General features: G+C 51.3%; 1 protein-coding gene across 1 annotated transcript in view; it reads left to right on the top strand.

Annotated features, from left to right (window-relative positions):
* The window catches only part of CHD8 (chromodomain helicase DNA binding protein 8), a 60,243-nt gene that overhangs the window by 18,611 nt on the left and 23,967 nt on the right, over positions 1-17,665 (top strand). The window contains exons 3-21 of the mRNA XM_074931039.1: positions 2,005-2,119; positions 2,250-2,444; positions 2,562-2,630; positions 2,726-2,781; positions 3,868-3,985; positions 4,087-4,170; positions 4,301-4,438; positions 4,539-4,660; positions 4,818-5,061; positions 7,883-8,059; positions 8,809-8,952; positions 9,054-9,309; positions 10,012-10,225; positions 10,385-10,580; positions 10,693-10,860; positions 14,491-14,670; positions 14,795-14,905; positions 15,008-15,219; positions 16,360-16,559. Of these exons, the coding sequence (XP_074787140.1) occupies positions 2,005-2,119; positions 2,250-2,444; positions 2,562-2,630; positions 2,726-2,781; positions 3,868-3,985; positions 4,087-4,170; positions 4,301-4,438; positions 4,539-4,660; positions 4,818-5,061; positions 7,883-8,059; positions 8,809-8,952; positions 9,054-9,309; positions 10,012-10,225; positions 10,385-10,580; positions 10,693-10,860; positions 14,491-14,670; positions 14,795-14,905; positions 15,008-15,219; positions 16,360-16,559 (2,999 nt within the window). The remainder of the gene's footprint in view (positions 1-2,004; positions 2,120-2,249; positions 2,445-2,561; positions 2,631-2,725; positions 2,782-3,867; positions 3,986-4,086; positions 4,171-4,300; positions 4,439-4,538; positions 4,661-4,817; positions 5,062-7,882; positions 8,060-8,808; positions 8,953-9,053; positions 9,310-10,011; positions 10,226-10,384; positions 10,581-10,692; positions 10,861-14,490; positions 14,671-14,794; positions 14,906-15,007; positions 15,220-16,359; positions 16,560-17,665) is intronic.

Here is a 17,665-nt window from a genome sequence, read left to right as displayed (position 1 = left end):
CTTCCCCGACCCTCCTCGTCTTCCCCGACCCTCCTCGTCTTCCCCGACCCTCCTCGTCTTCCCCGACCCTCCTCGTCTTCCCCGACCCTCCTCGTCTTCCCCGACCCTCCTCGTCTTCCCCGACCCTCCTCGTCTTCCCCGACCCTCCTCGTCTTCCCCGACCCTCCTCGTCTTCCCCGACCCTCCTCGTCTTCCCCGACCCTCCTCGTCTTCCCCGACCCTCCTCGTCTTCCCCGACCCTCCTCGTCTTCCCCGACCCTCCTCGTCTTCCCCGACCCTCCTCGTCTTCCCCGACCCTCCTCGTCTTCCCCGACCCTCCTCGTCTTCCCCGACCCTCCTCGTCTTCCCCGACCCTCCTCGTCTTCCCCGACCCTCCTCGTCTTCCCCGACCCTCCTCGTCTTCCCCGACCCTCCTCGTCTTCCCCGACCCTCCTCGTCTTCCCCGACCCTCCTCGTCTTCCCCGACCCTCCTCGTCTTCCCCGACCCTCCTCGTCTTCCCCGACCCTCCTCGTCTTCCCCGACCCTCCTCGTCTTCCCCGACCCTCCTCGTCTTCCCCGACCCTCCTCGTCTTCCCCGACCCTCCTCGTCTTCCCCGACCCTCCTCGTCTTCCCCGACCCTCCTCGTCTTCCCCGACCCTCCTCGTCTTCCCCGACCCTCCTCGTCTTCCCCGACCCTCCTCGTCTTCCCCGACCCTCCTCGTCTTCCCCGACCCTCCTCGTCTTCCCCGACCCTCCTCGTCTTCCCCGACCCTCCTCGTCTTCCCCGACCCTCCTCGTCTTCCCCGACCCTCCTCGTCTTCCCCGACCCTCCTCGTCTTCCCCGACCCTCCTCGTCTTCCCCGACCCTCCTCGTCTTCCCCGACCCTCCTCGTCTTCCCCGACCCTCCTCGTCTTCCCCGACCCTCCTCGTCTTCCCCGACCCTCCTCGTCTTCCCCGACCCTCCTCGTCTTCCCCGACCCTCCTCGTCTTCCCCGACCCTCCTCGTCTTCCCCGACCCTCCTCGTCTTCCCCGACCCTCCTCGTCTTCCCCGACCCTCCTCGTCTTCCCCGACCCTCCTCGTCTTCCCCGACCCTCCTCGTCTTCCCCGACCCTCCTCGTCTTCCCCGACCCTCCTCGTCTTCCCCGACCCTCCTCGTCTTCCCCGACCCTCCTCGTCTTCCCCGACCCTCCTCGTCTTCCCCGACCCTCCTCGTCTTCCCCGACCCTCCTCGTCTTCCCCGACCCTCCTCGTCTTCCCCGACCCTCCTCGTCTTCCCCGACCCTCCTCGTCTTCCCCGACCCTCCTCGTCTTCCCCGACCCTCCTCGTCTTCCCCGACCCTCCTCGTCTTCCCCGACCCTCCTCGTCTTCCCCGACCCTCCTCGTCTTCCCCGACCCTCCTCGTCTTCCCCGACCCTCCTCGTCTTCCCCGACCCTCCTCGTCTTCCCCGACCCTCCTCGTCTTCCCCGACCCTCCTCGTCTTCCCCGACCCTCCTCGTCTTCCCCGACCCTCCTCGTCTTCCCCGACCCTCCTCGTCTTCCCCGACCCTCCTCGTCTTCCCCGACCCTCCTCGTCTTCCCCGACCCTCCTCGTCTTCCCCGACCCTCCTCGTCTTCCCCGACCCTCCTCGTCTTCCCCGACCCTCCTCGTCTTCCCCGACCCCCTCCCCCCGCCCCAAAACCACACCCCTTCCCCCACCCTCGACCCTCCTCGTCTTCCCCGACCCCCTCCCCCCGCCCCAAAACCACACCCCTTCCCCCACCCTCGACCCTCCTCGTCTTCCCCGACCCCCTCCCCCCGCCCCAAAACCACACCCCTTCCCCCACCCTCGACCCTCCTCGTCTTCCCCGACCCCCTCCCCCCGCCCCAAAACCACACCCCTTCCCCCACCCTCGACCCTCCTCGTCTTCCCCGACCCTCCTCATCACCCCCAACCCCCTCCCCCCGCCCCAAAACCACACCCCTTCCCCCAATCCCTCCAATCCCCCGCTAACCCCGCCCCCTTTTCTCACCCCTCCAGCACCATCACCCCGGTGGTGGGCAAGAAACGGAAGCGCAACGCTTCCTCCGACAACTCGGACGCCGAAGTGATGCCGGCGCAGTCGCCGCGGGAGGAAGAAGAAACCAGCGTCCAGGTAGCGGAAAGAAAAACCCACCGATTGGTCCCCTGTGGCGGGAAGCTCCGCCCTCTTTTTTTTTTTTTTTTTTTTTTGTCGTAACGTTCGATATATTTTTAAAATTTTTTTTTCGGGGGGGGGTTCCCAGAAACGACGCTCGAATCGTCAAGTCAAACGCAAAAAATACACCGAGGATTTGGATATTAAAATTACCGACGATGAGGAGGATGAAGAGTTGGACGTCACTGGGCCCGTCCGACCCGAACAACCCCCAGTCCCTCAACCCCCCGTGCCAGAACCGGAACCCGAAGGCGAAACGTTGCCCTCCATGCAATTTTTTGTGGTGGGGGCTTCTTAAATTTCTCTTTTTTTTCCACATTTACATTTTTTTCTCCTTTTTTTTCATCCCCTTCCACCGTTTTATTTTATATTTTTGTTTTATTTGGTTGGATTTCCTCAGGAAAACCCCAGCGAGGAGGACGCGGCCATCGTCGACAAGGTCCTTTCCATGAGGGTGGTGAAAAAAGAGGTGAGAAAACCCCCCCCCCCCGCCCCCACGGCCATTTTCCCGCTCTTTTCCTGGTGGTTTGTCCATGCTAATGCCCCGCCCCCTTTTTTTCCCAGCTTCCCTCGGGGCAGTTGACGGAATCGGAAGAGTTTTTCGTCAAATATAAGAACTAGTAGGTGGCTAAACGGGGCGGGGGATGGGTGGCGGGGGGGGGGTCAACGGTGTCGTGATTGGGCTCTGCGTTGGGTCGAGGTTGGCCAAGGCGGCGTCGGGTCGAGGTTGGCCAAGGCGGCGTCGGGTCGAGGTTGGCCAAGGCGGCGTCGGGTCGAGGTTGGCCAAGGCGGCGTCGGGTCGAGGTTGGCCAAGGCGGCGTCGGGTCGAGGTTGGCCAAGGCGGCGTCGGGTCGAGGTTGGCCAAGGCGGCGTCGGGTCGAGGTTGGCCAAGGCGGCGTCGGGTCGAGGTTGGCCAAGGCGGCGTCGGGTCGAGGTTGGCCAAGGCGGCGTCGGGTCGAGGTTGGCCAAGGCGGCGCCGGGTCGAGGTTGGCCAAGGCGGCGCCGGGTCGAGGTTGGCCAAGGCGGCGCCGGGTCGAGGTTGCCCAAGGCGGCGCCGGGTCGAGGTTGCCCAAGGCGGCGCCGGGTCGAGGTCGCCCAAGGCCGCGCCGGGTCGAGGTCGCCCAAGGCCGCGCCGGGTCGAGGTCGCCCAAGGCCGCGCCGGGTCGAGGTCGCCCAAGGCCGCGCCGGGTCGAGGTCGCCCAAGGCCGCGCCGGGTCGAGGTCGCCCAAGGCCGCGCCGGGTCGAGGTCGCCCAAGGCCGCGCCGGGTCGAGGTCGCCCAAGGCCGCGCCGGGTCGAGGTCGCCCAAGGCCGCGCCGGGTCGAGGTCGCCCAAGGCCGCGCCGGGTCGAGGTCGCCCAAGGCCGCGCCGGGTCGAGGTCGCCCAAGGCCGCGCCGGGTCGAGGTCGCCCAAGGCCGCGCCGGGTCGAGGTCGCCCAAGGCCGCGCCGGGTCGAGGTCGCCCAAGGCCGCGCCGGGTCGAGGTCGCCCAAGGCCGCGCCGGGTCGAGGTCGCCCAAGGCCGCGCCGGGTCGAGGTTTATCAACCTTGAGTTGACCCAACGCTTTGAAAAAAACTTTTATTTTTTTTTTTTTCCCCCCAATGTTGCCCAAAAACGGCTTTATCGACCCCAAACCGCTTCGTGGGGGCGGAGCTTCACCCTGGTGACGTTTTTATGTGTGTGTGTGTGTGTGTGTCCCCCCCCCCGCAGCTCTTACCTCCACTGCGAGTGGGCCACCATCGACCAACTGGAGAAAGACAAGAGGATCCACCAAAAACTCAAAAGATTCAAGACCAAGATGACGCAGATGCGACATTTTTTCCACGAGGTGCTGGTTTTGACGGGGGTGGGGTGTCTGGGGGGGGGGGTGTGCGATTTTTGGGGGTTTCCCCCAATTAATCACCCGCCCTAATTAAATCTCATTAAAAGGACGAAGAACCTTTCAACCCCGACTACGTGGAGGTGGATCGAATCTTGGACGAGTCCCACAGCATCGACAAAGACAACGGGGAGGTGAGAGGCGAAAAAAAAAAAAAAGGATAAAAATCCTCCAAAATTTTGTTTTTTCGCCCTGACGCTTTTTTTTTTTTTTTTAAATTTCTGCTTTTTTTTTTTTTTTCCCTGCTTTTTCTACTCGTTGTAGCCGGTCGTTTACTACTTGGTGAAGTGGTGCTCCCTCCCCTACGAGGACAGCACATGGGAGCTCAAAGAGGACGTCGACGAGGGAAAAATCGGGGAATTTAAACGAATCCAAGCCCGGCACCCGGAGCTCAAGCGTTTGGTGAGCATCCAAATCCCTCCCAACCCCGCTATTTGCACCCGTTTTGTGTTTCGTTTGTATTTTTTTTGCTGTTTTTTGGCTTTTTTTTTTGTCCCTTCAGCCCCGTCCTCAAGCAGGTTCCTGGAAGAAACTGGAGCTCTCGCACGAGTACAAGAATCACAACCAGCTCCGTGAGTATCAACTGGAAGGGGTCAACTGGTTGCTCTTCAATTGGTACAACAGGTGAGTGGCGGGATGAGGTTGAGGAGATGGAAGACACCAAAAAAAAAAAAAAAAATAAAAAAAACCACCAAACCAACCATTTTTTTACCCCAAAAATAAACCGTCCCGGTGGTTTCGTAACCGGTTATTTCCTTCGTCTTCCTCTCCGCTCCCGCAGGCAGAATTGTATCTTGGCCGACGAGATGGGATTGGGTAAAACCATCCAATCCATCGCGTTTCTCCAAGAAGTTTATAACGTCGGGATTCGGGGACCTTTTCTGGTCATTGCACCCCTCTCCACCATCACCAACTGGGAGAGGGAGTTCAACACCTGGACGGAAATGAACAGCATCGTCTACCACGGGAGTTTGGCCTCGCGTCAGATGATCCAGCAGTACGAGATGTACTGTAAAGATTCCAGGGTAAACGGGCTTTGATTTCTTTTTTGACCTTAAAATCCTTTTTTTTACCTCAAATAGCTGCTTTGCAACCCCCAAAATAGGCTGCTTGATCTCAAAAATCGGCTTTTCGGCCTCAAAAATCGGCTTTTCGGCCTCAAAAATCGGCTTTTCGGCCTCAAAAATCGGCTTTTCGGCCTCAAAAATCGGCTTTTCGGCCTCAAAAATCGGCTTTTCGGCCTCAAAAATCGGCTTTTCGGCCGCAAAAATCGGCTTTTCGGCCGCAAAAATCGGCTTTTTGGCCGCAAAAATCTGCTTTTCGGCCTCAAAAATCTGCTTTTCGGCCTCAAAAATCTGCTTTTCGGCCGCAAAAATCGGCTTTTCGGCCGCAAAAATCGGCTTTTTGGCCGCAAAAATCTGCTTTTTGGCCGCAAAAATCTGCTTTTTGGCCGCAAAAATCTGCTTTTTGGCCGCAAAAATCTGCTTTTTGGCCGCAAAAATCTGCTTTTTGGCCGCAAAAATCTGCTTTTTGGCCGCAAAAATCTGCTTTTTGGCCGCAAAAATCTGCTTTTTGGCCGCAAAAATCTGCTTTTTGGCCGCAAAAATCTGCTTTTTGGCCGCAAAAATCTGCTTTTTGGCCGCAAAAATCTGCTTTTTGGCCGCAAAAATCTGCTTTTTGGCCGCAAAAATCTGCTTTTTGGCCGCAAAAATCTGCTTTTTGGCCGCAAAAATCTGCTTTTTGGCCGCAAAAATCTGCTTTTTGGCCGCAAAAATCTGCTTTTTGGCCGCAAAAATCTGCTTTTTGGCCGCAAAAATCTGCTTTTTGGCCGCAAAAATCTGCTTTTTGGCCGCAAAAATCTGCTTTTTGGCCGCAAAAATCTGCTTTTTGGCCGCAAAAATCTGCTTTTTGGCCGCAAAAATCTGCTTTTTGGCCGCAAAAATCTGCTTTTTGGCCGCAAAAATCTGCTTTTTGGCCGCAAAAATCTGCTTTTTGGCCGCAAAAATCTGCTTTTTGGCCGCAAAAATCTGCTTTTTGGCCGCAAAAATCTGCTTTTTGGCCGCAAAAATCTGCTTTTTGGCCGCAAAAATCTGCTTTTTGGCCGCAAAAATCTGCTTTTCGGCCGCAAAAATCTGCTTTTCGGCCGCAAAAATCTGCTTTTCGACCCTAAAAATCTGCTTTTCGGCCGCAAAAATCTGCTTTTCGGCCGCAAAAATCTGCTTTTCGGCCGCAAAAATCTGCTTTTCGGCCGCAAAAATCTGCTTTTCGGCCGCAAAAATCTGCTTTTCGACCGCAAAAATCTGCTTTTCGACCGCAAAAATCTGCTTTTCGACCGCAAAAATCTGCTTTTCGACCGCAAAAATCTGCTTTTCGACCGCAAAAATCTGCTTTTCGACCGCAAAAATCTGCTTTTCGACCGCAAAAATCTGCTTTTCGACCGCAAAAATCTGCTTTTCGACCGCAAAAATCTGCTTTTCGACCGCAAAAATCTGCTTTTCGACCGCAAAAATCTGCTTTTCGACCGCAAAAATCTGCTTTTCGACCGCAAAAATCTGCTTTTCGACCGCAAAAATCTGCTTTTCGACCGCAAAAATCTGCTTTTCGACCGCAAAAATCTGCTTTTCGACCGCAAAAATCTGCTTTTCGACCGCAAAAATCTGCTTTTCGACCGCAAAAATCTGCTTTTCGACCGCAAAAATCTGCTTTTCGACCGCAAAAATCTGCTTTTCGACCGCAAAAATCTGCTTTTCGACCGCAAAAATCTGCTTTTCGACCGCAAAAATCTGCTTTTCGACCGCAAAAATCTGCTTTTCGACCGCAAAAATATATTTTTTGTCTCAAAATTTTTATTTCGACCTCAAAAATCTTTATTTCGACCTCAAAAATCTTTATTTCGACCTCAAAAATCTTTATTTCGACCTCAAAAATCTTTATTTCGACCCCAGAAATATTTTTTTGTCTCAAAATCTTCATTTTGACATCCAAAATCTTCATTTCGACGTCCAAAAATTTTCCTTTCGGCCTCAAAATCTTCTTTTCAACCCCAAAAATCTTCTTTTCGGCCTCCAGAATTTTCCTTTCGACCTCCAAAATTTTCCCTTCGACCTCCAAAATTTTCCCTTCGATCTCCAAAATTTTCCTTTTAACCTCAAAATTTTCCTTTTAACCTCAAAATTTTCCTTTTAACCTCCAAATTTTCCCTTCGACCTCCAAAATTTTCCTTTCGACCTCCAGAATTTTCCCTTCGACCTCCAAAATTTTCCTTTCGACCTCCAGAATTTTCCTTTCGACCTCCAAAATTTTCCTTTCGACCTCCAAATTTTCCTTTCGACCTCCAAATTTTCCTTTCGACCTCCAAATTTTCCTTTCGACCTCAAAATTTTCCTTTCGACCTCAAAATTTTCCCTTCGACCTCCAACATTTTCCTTTCGACCTCCAACATTTTCCCTTCGACCTCCAAAATTTTCCTTTCGACCTCCAAAATTTTCCTTTCGACCTCCAAAATTTTCCTTTCGACCTCCAAAATTTTTCTTTCGACCTCAAAATTTTCCTTTCGACCTCAAAATTTTCCTTTCGACCTCAAAATTTTCCTTTTAACCTCCAGAATTTTCCTTTTAACCTCAAAATTTTCCTTTCGACCTCCAAAATTTTCCTTTTAATCTCCAACATTTTCCTTTTGACCTCCAACATTTTCCTTTTGACCTCCAACATTTTCCTTTTGACCTCCAACATTTTCCTTTTGACCTCCAAAATTTTCCTTTTAGCCTCCAAAATTTTCCTTTTAGCCTCCAAAATTTTCCCTTCGACCTCCAAAACCGCTTTCTGATCCTCTCCGAACTCTTCCAGGGTCGTCTTATCCCCGGGGCCTACAAATTTGACGCCCTCATCACCACCTTCGAGATGATCCTCTCTGACTGCCCCGAGCTGCGGGAGATCGAGTGGCGTTGCGTCATCATCGACGAGGCCCATCGCCTCAAAAACCGGAACTGCAAACTCCTCGACAGCCTCAAACACATGGACCTGGTGAGGGCGTGGCCTTTGGGTCGGATTTGGAGATTTTTGGGGCCATCTTGTGCCTCGAGGGACGGTCCTGGAGGGTTTTGGGGTGACTTGGTCCCATCTGGAGATTTTTGGGGCCATTTTGTGCCTCGAGGGACGGTCCTGGAGGGTTTTTGGGGTGCCTTGGTCCCATCTGGAGATTTTTGGCGCCATCTTGTGCCTCGAGGGACGGTCCTGGAGGGTTTTTGGGGTGCCTTGGTCCCATCTGGAGATTTTTGGCGCCATCTTGTGCCTCGAGGGACGGTCCTGGAGGGGTTTTGGGGTGACTTGGTCCCATCTGGAGATTTTTGGGGCCATTTTGTGCCTCGAGGGACGGTCCTGGAGGGTTTTTGGGGTGCCTTGGTCCCATCTGGAGATTTTTGGCGCCATCTTGTGCCTCGAGGGACGGTCCTGGAGGGTTTTTGGGGTGCCTTGGTCCCATCTGGAGATTTTTGGCGCCATCTTGTGCCTCGAGGGACGGTCCTGGAGGGTTTTTGGGGTGACTTGGTCCCATCTGGAGATGTTTGGGGCCATCTTGTGCCTCGAGGGACGGTCCTGGAGGGGTTTTGGGGTGACTTGGTCACTTTTGGAGATTTTTGGCGCCATCTTGTGCCTCGAGGGACGGTCCTGGAGGGGTTTTGGGGTGACTTGGTCACTTTTGGAGATTTTTGGGGTCCTCTCTCGTGTCTACCCCGCCCCAAATTCTTAATTTTTTCTCCCCCATGATCCTCTAGGAACACAAAGTCCTCCTGACGGGCACTCCTCTCCAAAACACGGTGGAAGAACTCTTCAGCCTCCTCCACTTTCTAGAACCTTCTCAATTCCCTTCCGAAGCCGAATTCCTCAAAGATTTTGGGGATCTCAAGACCGAGGAGCAGGTGAGAACATCCTGGTCCACCGACCTCCCGCCATCTTGGGCCAACCTATCTCCTTCCCGTCTCTTTTTGATGACGTCACTTCCTCGATTTTTCACCTCTAGGTGCAGAAACTTCAGGCCATCCTCAAACCCATGATGCTCCGTCGCTTGAAGGAAGACGTAGAAAAAAATTTAGCCCCGAAACAAGAAACCATCATCGAGGTGGAGTTGACCAACATTCAAAAAAAATATTATCGGGCCATCTTGGAGAAGAATTTTTCGTTTCTTTCCAAAGGTGCCGGTCACACCAACATGCCCAACCTTCTCAACACCATGATGGAGCTACGCAAGTGCTGCAACCATCCCTACCTCATCAACGGTGAGCGAACGGGCGGGGCCGAGGGCGTGGCGGGCGGGTCTTGGGTCTTCTTCTCAACGCGGGGCGGTCAACACCGTCTTTGGTTGCCATCTTGTCGCCCGCGGCGGCTTCTAGAAGCTGATTGGCCTCAACGCGTTGGTTGGGGAGGTTCTCCAAGTCATCTCGGTTGGGTTTTGGTGCTCCTCAAGCCTCGGGTTGGGTTGGGTGGGGTCGCCGCCATCTTTGGTTGCCATCTTGTCGCCCGCGGCGGCTTCTAGAAGCTGATTGGCCTCAACGTGTTGGTTGGGGAGGTTCTTCAAGTCATCTCGGTTGGGTTTTGGTGCTCCTCAAGCCTCGGGTTGGGTTGGGTGGGGTCGCCGCCATCTTTGCTTGCCATCTTGTCGCCCGCGGCGGCTTCTAGAAGCTGATTGGCCTCAACGCGTTGGTTGGGGAGGTTCTCCAAGTCATCTCGGTTGGGTTTTGGTGCTCCTCAAGCCTCGGGTTGGGTTGGGCGGGGTCGCCGCCATCTTTGGTTGCCATCTTGTCACCCGTGGCGGCTTCTAGAAGCTGATTGGCCTCAACGCGTTGGTTGGGGAGGTTCTCCAAGTCATCTCGGTTGGGTTTTGGTGCTCCTCAAGCCTCGGGTTGGAGTTTTTTTTTGGGGTGGGGGGGTTGTTTCACCCCCCCTCTCCCCCTTTTGATGGTCCGTCCCCCACCCAACAGGCGCGGAGGAGAAAATCTTGACGGAATTTCGCGATTCCTGCCACCACCACGTCCCCCACGACTTCCACCTCCAGGCCATGGTCCGCTCGGCCGGGAAATTGGTGTTGATCGACAAATTGTTGCCCAAACTCAAAGCCGGCGGCCACAAGGTCCTCATCTTCTCCCAGATGGTCCGATGCCTCGACATCTTGGAGGACTACCTCATCCAGAAGAGGTGAGCGAGGTCGGGGTGATGATTTTACGCCTTAAATCGGAGAATTTATTTTTTTTTTTTCCTGTTTTTTTTTTTTTTTTTTAAATTTTTGTGCTTTTTTTTACCTTTTCGGGGACGGTTTTTATTTCTTTTTAATATATTTTTTTTTTTTTCTTGGAGGTATCTCTACGAACGAATCGATGGAAGAGTCCGGGGCAACCTCCGCCAAGCGGCCATCGATCGTTTTAGTAAACCCGACTCGGATCGATTCGTTTTTCTCCTCTGCACGCGGGCCGGGGGGTTGGGCATCAACCTCACGGCCGCCGACACCTGCATCATCTTCGATTCCGATTGGAACCCGCAAAACGATCTCCAGGTATAGGCCCAAGATTGGAGGGTTTCAAGATGGCGGAGGCGTCGTTTTGAGGCGTTTTAGTGTAATTTTGGGGTTTTTTTTTTTTTTTTTTGGTGGGGTTTTTTGTTTTTAGGCCCAAGCGCGTTGTCATCGCATCGGGCAGAGCAAAGCGGTCAAGGTTTATCGTCTGATCACGCGGAATTCCTACGAGCGGGAGATGTTCGATAAGGCCAGTCTAAAGTTGGGCTTAGACAAGGCCGTGCTGCAGTCCATGAGCGGGCGCGAGGGCAACATCGCGGGGGTAAGGTTGGGGGGGGTGGGAGTGGGGTGGGAATCGGGGTTTGGGGAGGGAAGTTGGGCCTAAAGGTGGCGGGAGTTGGGTTTGGGGAGGGAAGTTGGGCCTAAAGGTGGCGGGAGTTGGGTTTGGGGAGGGAAGTTGGGCCTAAAGGTGGCGGGAGTTGGGTTTGGGGAGGGAAGTTGGGCCTAAAGATGGCGGGAGTTGGGTTTGGGGAGGGAAGTTGGGCCTAAAGGTGGCGGGAGTTGGGTTTTGTGAGGGAAATTGGGTCCAAAAATGTTGAGAATTGGGTTTTGTGAGGGAAATTGGGCCCAAAAATGTTGAGAATTGGGTTTTGTGAGGGAAATTGGGCCCAAAAATGTTGAGAATTGGGTTTTGTGAGGGAAGTTGGGCCCAAAAATGTTGAGAATTGGGTTTTGTGAGGGAAGTTGGGCCCAAAAATGTTGAGAATTGGGTTTTGTGAGGGAAATTTGGCCCAAAAATGTTGAGAATTGGGTTTTGTGAGGGAAATTGGGCCCAAAAATGTTGAGAATTGGGTTTTGTGAGGGAAATTGGGCCCAAAAATGTTGAGAATTGGGTTTTGTGGGGGAAATTGGGCCCAAAAATGTTGAGAATTGGGTTTTGTGAGGGAAATTTGGCCCAAAAATGTTGGGAATTGGGTTTTGTGAGGGAAATTGGGTCCAAAAATGTTGAGAATTGGGTTTTGTGAGGGAAATTGGGTCCAAAAATGTTGGGAATTGGGTTTTGTGAGGGAAATTGGGTCCAAAAATGTTGAGAATTGGGTTTTGTGAGGGAAATTGGGCCCAAAAATGTTGAGAATTGGGTTTTGTGGGGGAAGTTGGGCCTAAAGGTGGCGGGAGTTGGGTTTTGTGGGGGAAATTGGGTCCAAAAATGTTGAGAATTGGGTTTTGTGGGGGAAATTGGGCCCAAAAATGTTGAGAATTGGGTTTTGTGGGGGAAATTGGGTCCAAAAATGCTGGGAATTGGGTTTTGTGGGGGAAATTGGGTCCAAAAATGTTGGGAATTGGGTTTTGTGAGGGAAATTTGGCCCAAAAATGTTGAGAATTGGGTTTTGTGAGGGAAATTGGGCCCAAAAATGTTGAGAATTGGGTTTTGTAAGGGAAATTTGGCCCAAAAATGTTGGGAATTGGGTTTTGTGAGGGAAATTGGGTCCAAAAATGTTGAGAATTGGGTTTTGTGGGGGAAATTGGGCCCAAAAATGTTGGGAATTGGGTTTTGTGAGGGAAATTGGGTCCAAAAATGTTGAGAATTGGGTTTTGTGAGGGAAATTGGGCCCAAAAATGTTGGGAATTGGGTTTTGTGAGGGAAATTGGGCCCAAAAATGTTGGGAATTGGGTTTTGTGAGGGAAATTGGGTCCAAAAATGTTGAGAATTGGGTTTTGTGAGGGAAATTTGGCCCAAAAATGTTGAGAATTGGGTTTTGTGAGGGAAATTTGGCCCAAAAATGTTGGGAATTGGGTTTTGTGGGGGAAGTTGGGCCCAAAAATGTTGAGAATTGGGTTTTGTGGGGGAAATTGGGCCCAAAAATGTTGAGAATTGGGTTTTGTGAGGGAAATTGGGCCCAAAAATGTTGAGAATTGGGTTTTGTGAGGGAAATTGGGCCCAAAAATGTTGAGAATTGGGTTTTGTGAGGGAAATTGGGCCCAAAAATGTTGAGAATTGGGTTTTGTGAGGGAAATTGGGTCCAAAAATGTTGAGAATTGGGTTTTGTGAGGGAAATTGGGTCCAAAAATGTTGAGAATTGGGTTTTGTGAGGGAAATTGGGTCCAAAAATGTTGGGAATTGGGTTTTGTGAGGGAAATTGGGTCCAAAAATGTTGAGAATTGGGTTTTGTGAGGGAAATTGGGTCCAAAAATGTTGAGAATTGGGTTTTGTGAGGGAAATTGGGTCCAAAAATGTTGAGAATTGGGTTTTGTGAGGGAAATTGAGTCCAAAAATGTTGAGAATTGGGTTTTGTGAGGGAAATTGAGTCCAAAAATGTTGAGAATTGGGTTTTGTGAGGGAAATTGGGTCCAAAAATGTTGAGAATTGGGTTTTGTGAGGGAAATTGGGTCCAAAAATGTTGAGAATTGGGTTTTGTGAGGGAAATTGGGTCCAAAAATGTTGAGAATTGGGTTTTGTGAGGGAAATTGGGTCCAAAAATGTTGAGAATTGGGTTTTGTGAGGGAAATTGGGCCCAAAAATGTTGAGAATTGGGTTTTGTGGGGGAAATTGGGCCCAAAAATGTTGAGAATTGGGTTTTGTGGGGGAAATTGGGTCCAAAAATGTTGGGAATTGGGTTTTGTGAGGGAAATTGGGTCCAAAAATGTTGAGAATTGGGTTTTGTGGGGGAAATTGGGTCCAAAAATGTTGGGAATTGGGTTTTGTGAGGGAAATTGGGCCCAAAAATGTTGGGAATTGGGTTTTGTGAGGGAAATTGGGCCCAAAAATGTTGGGAATTGGGTTTTGTGAGGGAAATTGGGCCCAAAAATGTTGGGAATTGGGTTTTGTGGGGGAAGTTGGGCCCAAAAATGTTGGGAATTGGGTTTTGTGAGGGAAATTGGGTCCAAAAATGTTGGGAATTGGGTTTTGTGGGGGAAATTGGGTCCAAAAATGTTGAGAATTGGGTTTTGTGAGGGAAATTTGGCCCAAAAATGTTGGGAATTGGGTTTTGTGAGGGAAATTGGGTCCAAAAATGTTGGGAATTGGGTTTTGTGAGGGAAATTGGGCCCAAAAATGTTGAGAATTGGGTTTTGTGGGGGAAGTTGGGCCCAAAAATGTTGAGAATTGGGTTTTGTGAGGGAAATTGGGCCCAAAAATGTTGAGAATTGGGTTTTGTGAGGGAAATTTGGCCCAAAAATGTTGGGAATTGGGTTTTGTGAGGGAAATTGGGCCCAAAAATGTTGAGAATTGGGTTTTGTGAGGGAAATTGGGCCCAAAAATGTTGAGAATTGGGTTTTGTGGGGGAAGTTGGGCCCAAAAATGTTGAGAATTGGGTTTTGTGGGGGAAATTGGGCCCAAAAATGTTGAGAATTGGGTTTTGTGAGGGAAATTGGGCCCAAAAATGTTGAGAATTGGGTTTTGTGAGGGAAATTGGGCCCAAAAATGTTGAGAATTGGGTTTTGTGAGGGAAATTGGGCCCAAAAATGTTGAGAATTGGGTTTTGTGAGGGAAATTGGGTCCAAAAATGTTGAGAATTGGGTTTTGTGGGGGAAGTTGGGCCCAAAAATGTTGAGAATTGGGTTTTGTGAGGGAAGTTGGGCCCAAAAATGTTGGGAATTGGGTTTTGTGAGGGAAATTGGGCCCAAAAATGTTGAGAATTGGGTTTTGTGAGGGAAATTTGGCCCAAAAATGTTGGGAATTGGGTTTTGTGAGGGAAATTTGGCCCAAAAATGTTGAGAATTGTGTTTTGTGGGGGAAATTGGGCCTAAATACGTTGGGATTTGGGTTTTACGTTGCAAACGGGGCGTGAAGCCCCCAATTTTGCGGGAAGTTGAACCTTGGGGGTTGCTTCGTGCCGGGATCCAACCCCCCGTGGTCAGTCAAACCGCCTCCCTCAACCCCCCCCCAACCTCATTTTTTTTTCCCGTTTTTTTTTTTTTTTTTTCCCCTCATTTTTCTCTCCTCCCCGGCCAGATCCAACAATTCTCCAAGAAAGAAATCGAGGATCTTTTACGGAAAGGCGCCTACGCCGCCATCATGGAAGAGGACGACGAAGGCTCCAAATTTTGCGAGGAAGACATCGACCAAATCCTCCTGCGCCGCACCACCACCATCACCATCGAGAGCGAGGGGAAAGGCTCCACCTTCGCCAAGGTAAAACCCTTCCTCCCTTCCTCCTCTTCCTCATCCCCGAACACACGCCTCGGAGAACCATCCGTCACCCGATTTTTTTTTTTTTTTTTTTTTTTTTTTTTTCTTTTTTTCACCCAAACTCCAGGCCAGCTTCGTGGCTTCGGAAAACCGGACGGATATCGCGTTGGACGATCCGAATTTTTGGCAGAAATGGGCAAAAAAAGCCGATTTGGATCTGGATTTGCTCAACAGCAAGGTTGGACGACTCAACGGTTGGGTTGAGGTGGGTTCCGTCGTGGCGATGCTTAACGTTTTTTTGGGTTTATTTTTGGTTTTTTTCCGCCATTTCGGCCACCAGAACAATTTGGTCATCGACACGCCGCGGGTGCGGAAGCAGACGCGTCACTTCAGCACCTTCCGCGACGACGATTTGGTGGAATTTTCCGATTTGGAAAGCGAAGACGAAGAAAAACCTCGATCCCGTCGCCACGATCGACATCACCACGCCTTGCACCACGCCTACGGCCGCACCGACTGCTTCCGGGTCGAGAAACATCTCCTGGTCTACGGGTGAGGCGATTGGGCCTCGCTTCTGCCCCGGTGGCCACCACGGGGAGGTCCTTGGGGGCGGGCTAGGGGTAGTTGCGCCCCGGTGGCCGCCACGGGGAGGTCCTGGGGGCGGGCTAGGGGTAGTTGCGCCCCGGTGGCCGCCACGGGGAGGTCCTTGGGGGCGGGCTAGGGGTAGTTGCGCCCCGGTGGCCGCCACGGGGAGGTCCTTGGGGGCGGGCTAGGGGTAGTTGCGCCCCGGTGGCCGCCACGGGGAGGTCCTTGGGGGCGGGCTAGGGGTAGTTGCGCCCCGGTGGCCGCCACGGGGAGGTCCTTGGGGGCGGGCTAGGGGTAGTTGCGCCCCGGTGGCCGCCACGGGGAGGTCCTTGGGGGCGGGCTAGGGGTAGTTGCGCCCCGGTGGCCGCCACGGGGAGGTCCTTGGGGGCGGGCTAGGGGTAGTTGCGCCCCGGTGGCCGCCACGGGGAGGTCCTTGGGGGCGGGCTAGGGGTAGTTGCGCCCTGGTGGCCGCCACGGGGAGGTCCTTGGGGGCGGGCTAGGGGTAGTTGCGCCCCGGTGGCCGCCACGGGGAGGTCCTTGGGGGCGGGCTAGGGGTAGTTGCGCCCCGGTGGCCGCCACGGGGAGGTCCTTGGGGGCGGGCTAGGGGTAGTTGCGCCCCGGTGGCCGCCACGGGGAGGTCCTTGGGGGCGGGCTAGGGGTAGTTGCGCCCCGGTGGCCGCCACGGGGAGGTCCTTGGGGGCGGGCTAGGGGTAGTTGCGCCCCGGTGGCCGCCACGGGGAGGTCCTTGGTGGCGGGCTAGGGGTAGTTGCGCCCCGGTGGCCGCCACGGGGAGGTCCTTGGGGGCGGGCTAGGGGTAGTTGCGCCCCGGTGGCCGCCACGGGGAGGTCCTTGGGGGCGGGCTAGGGGTAGTTGCGCCCCGGTGGCCGCCACGGGGAGGTCCTTGGGGGCGGGCTAGGGGTAGTTGCGCCCCGGTGGCCGCCACGGGGAGGTCCTTGGTGGCAAGCTCCACCTCTCCTACGGTGGCCACCACGCAATTGTTGGCGGCCCCAAGCGGACAATCCCCAACTCTTCCTATTGGCCACCGCCCTCTCCCCTGAGCCCCCCAAAGGGGTTTGGTAGCCACTTGCCCCTGTCCCGTTGCCCAAGGTGGGGCCGCTGGCGGGAGATCCTGCGGCAGGGGCGGTTCAAGCGGCGCCTGTCGGAGCGGGACGTGGAGACGATCTGTCGCGCCATCTTGGTGTGCTGCCTGCTGCACTACCGCGGGGACGAGAACATCAAGGGCTTCATCTGGGACCTCATCAGCCCCGCCGAGAACGGGCGGGCCAAGGCGCTGCAGCACCACTCGGGTGAGTCCCGCCCCGCCCTGCCACGCCCTGCCACGCCCCGCCCCGCCCCAGCCACCGTGGACCCCCATTTCCCAAGGTTTAATTGTAAATTTCATCTGGGACGTCATCAGCCCCGCCGAGAACGGGCGGGGCAGGGCGCTGCAGCAGCACCACCCCCCCCCCCCCCCCGGGTGAGTCCTGCCACGCCCAGACACGCCCCGCCCCGAAACAACCGCGAGGGTCGTCATTTCGCACAAGTTAATTGGAAATTTTAAAAAAAATTGTAACAAAAAAAAAAAAAAAAAATTACGTTTTCGTTTTGAGACTTTTTTAATTAGGTTTGAAATTTTGCAAGTTAAAAAAAAAAAAATAAAAATATTTTTAATTGTAATTTTTAAAAATTTAAAAAAATTTTTAAGTTTAAAAATATAATTTTAAATATTTTTTAATTTTTGAAATAAATTTTTAAATATTTTTTTATTGTTAAAATATAATTTTAAATTAAAAACGTATATTTTTTCAATTTATTAAAATTTTTTTTATTTTTCAAAATATATTTTTTATTTATGATTTTATTTATTAAAAATTTTAATTTTTGAATTTATTAAAAATTTTATTTTTTATTTTTAAAAATTTTAAAAATTCTTTAAAGTTTATTTAAAATTTAGTTTATTTAAAATTTAGTTTATTTAAAATTTAGTTTATTTAAAATTTAGTTTATTTAAAATTTAGTTTATTTAAAATTTAGTTTATTTAAAATTTAGTTTATTTAAAATTTAGTTTATTTAAAATTTAGTTTATTTAAAATTTAGTTTATTTAAAATTTAGTTTATTTAAAATTTAGTTTATTTAAAATTTAGTTTATTTAAAATTTAGTTTATTTAAAATTTAGTTTATTTAAAATTTAGTTTATTTAAAATTTAGTTTATTTAAAATTTAGTTTATTTAAAATTTAGTTTATTTAAAATTTAGTTTATTTAAAATTTAGTTTATTTAAAATTTAGTTTATTTAAAATTTAGTTTATTTAAAATTTAGTTTATTTAAAATTTAGTTTATTTAAAATTTAGTTTATTTAAAATTTAGTTTATTTAAAATTTAGTTTATTTAAAATTTAGTTTATTTAAAA

The sequence above is a fragment of the Athene noctua genome, chromosome 38 (genome assembly GCF_965140245.1).
Source record: "Athene noctua chromosome 38, bAthNoc1.hap1.1, whole genome shotgun sequence".
Taxonomy (NCBI): domain Eukaryota; kingdom Metazoa; phylum Chordata; class Aves; order Strigiformes; family Strigidae; genus Athene; species Athene noctua.
Note: the sequence above shows the minus strand (reverse complement) of the source record. Positions and strands in the feature narration are given on the sequence as shown.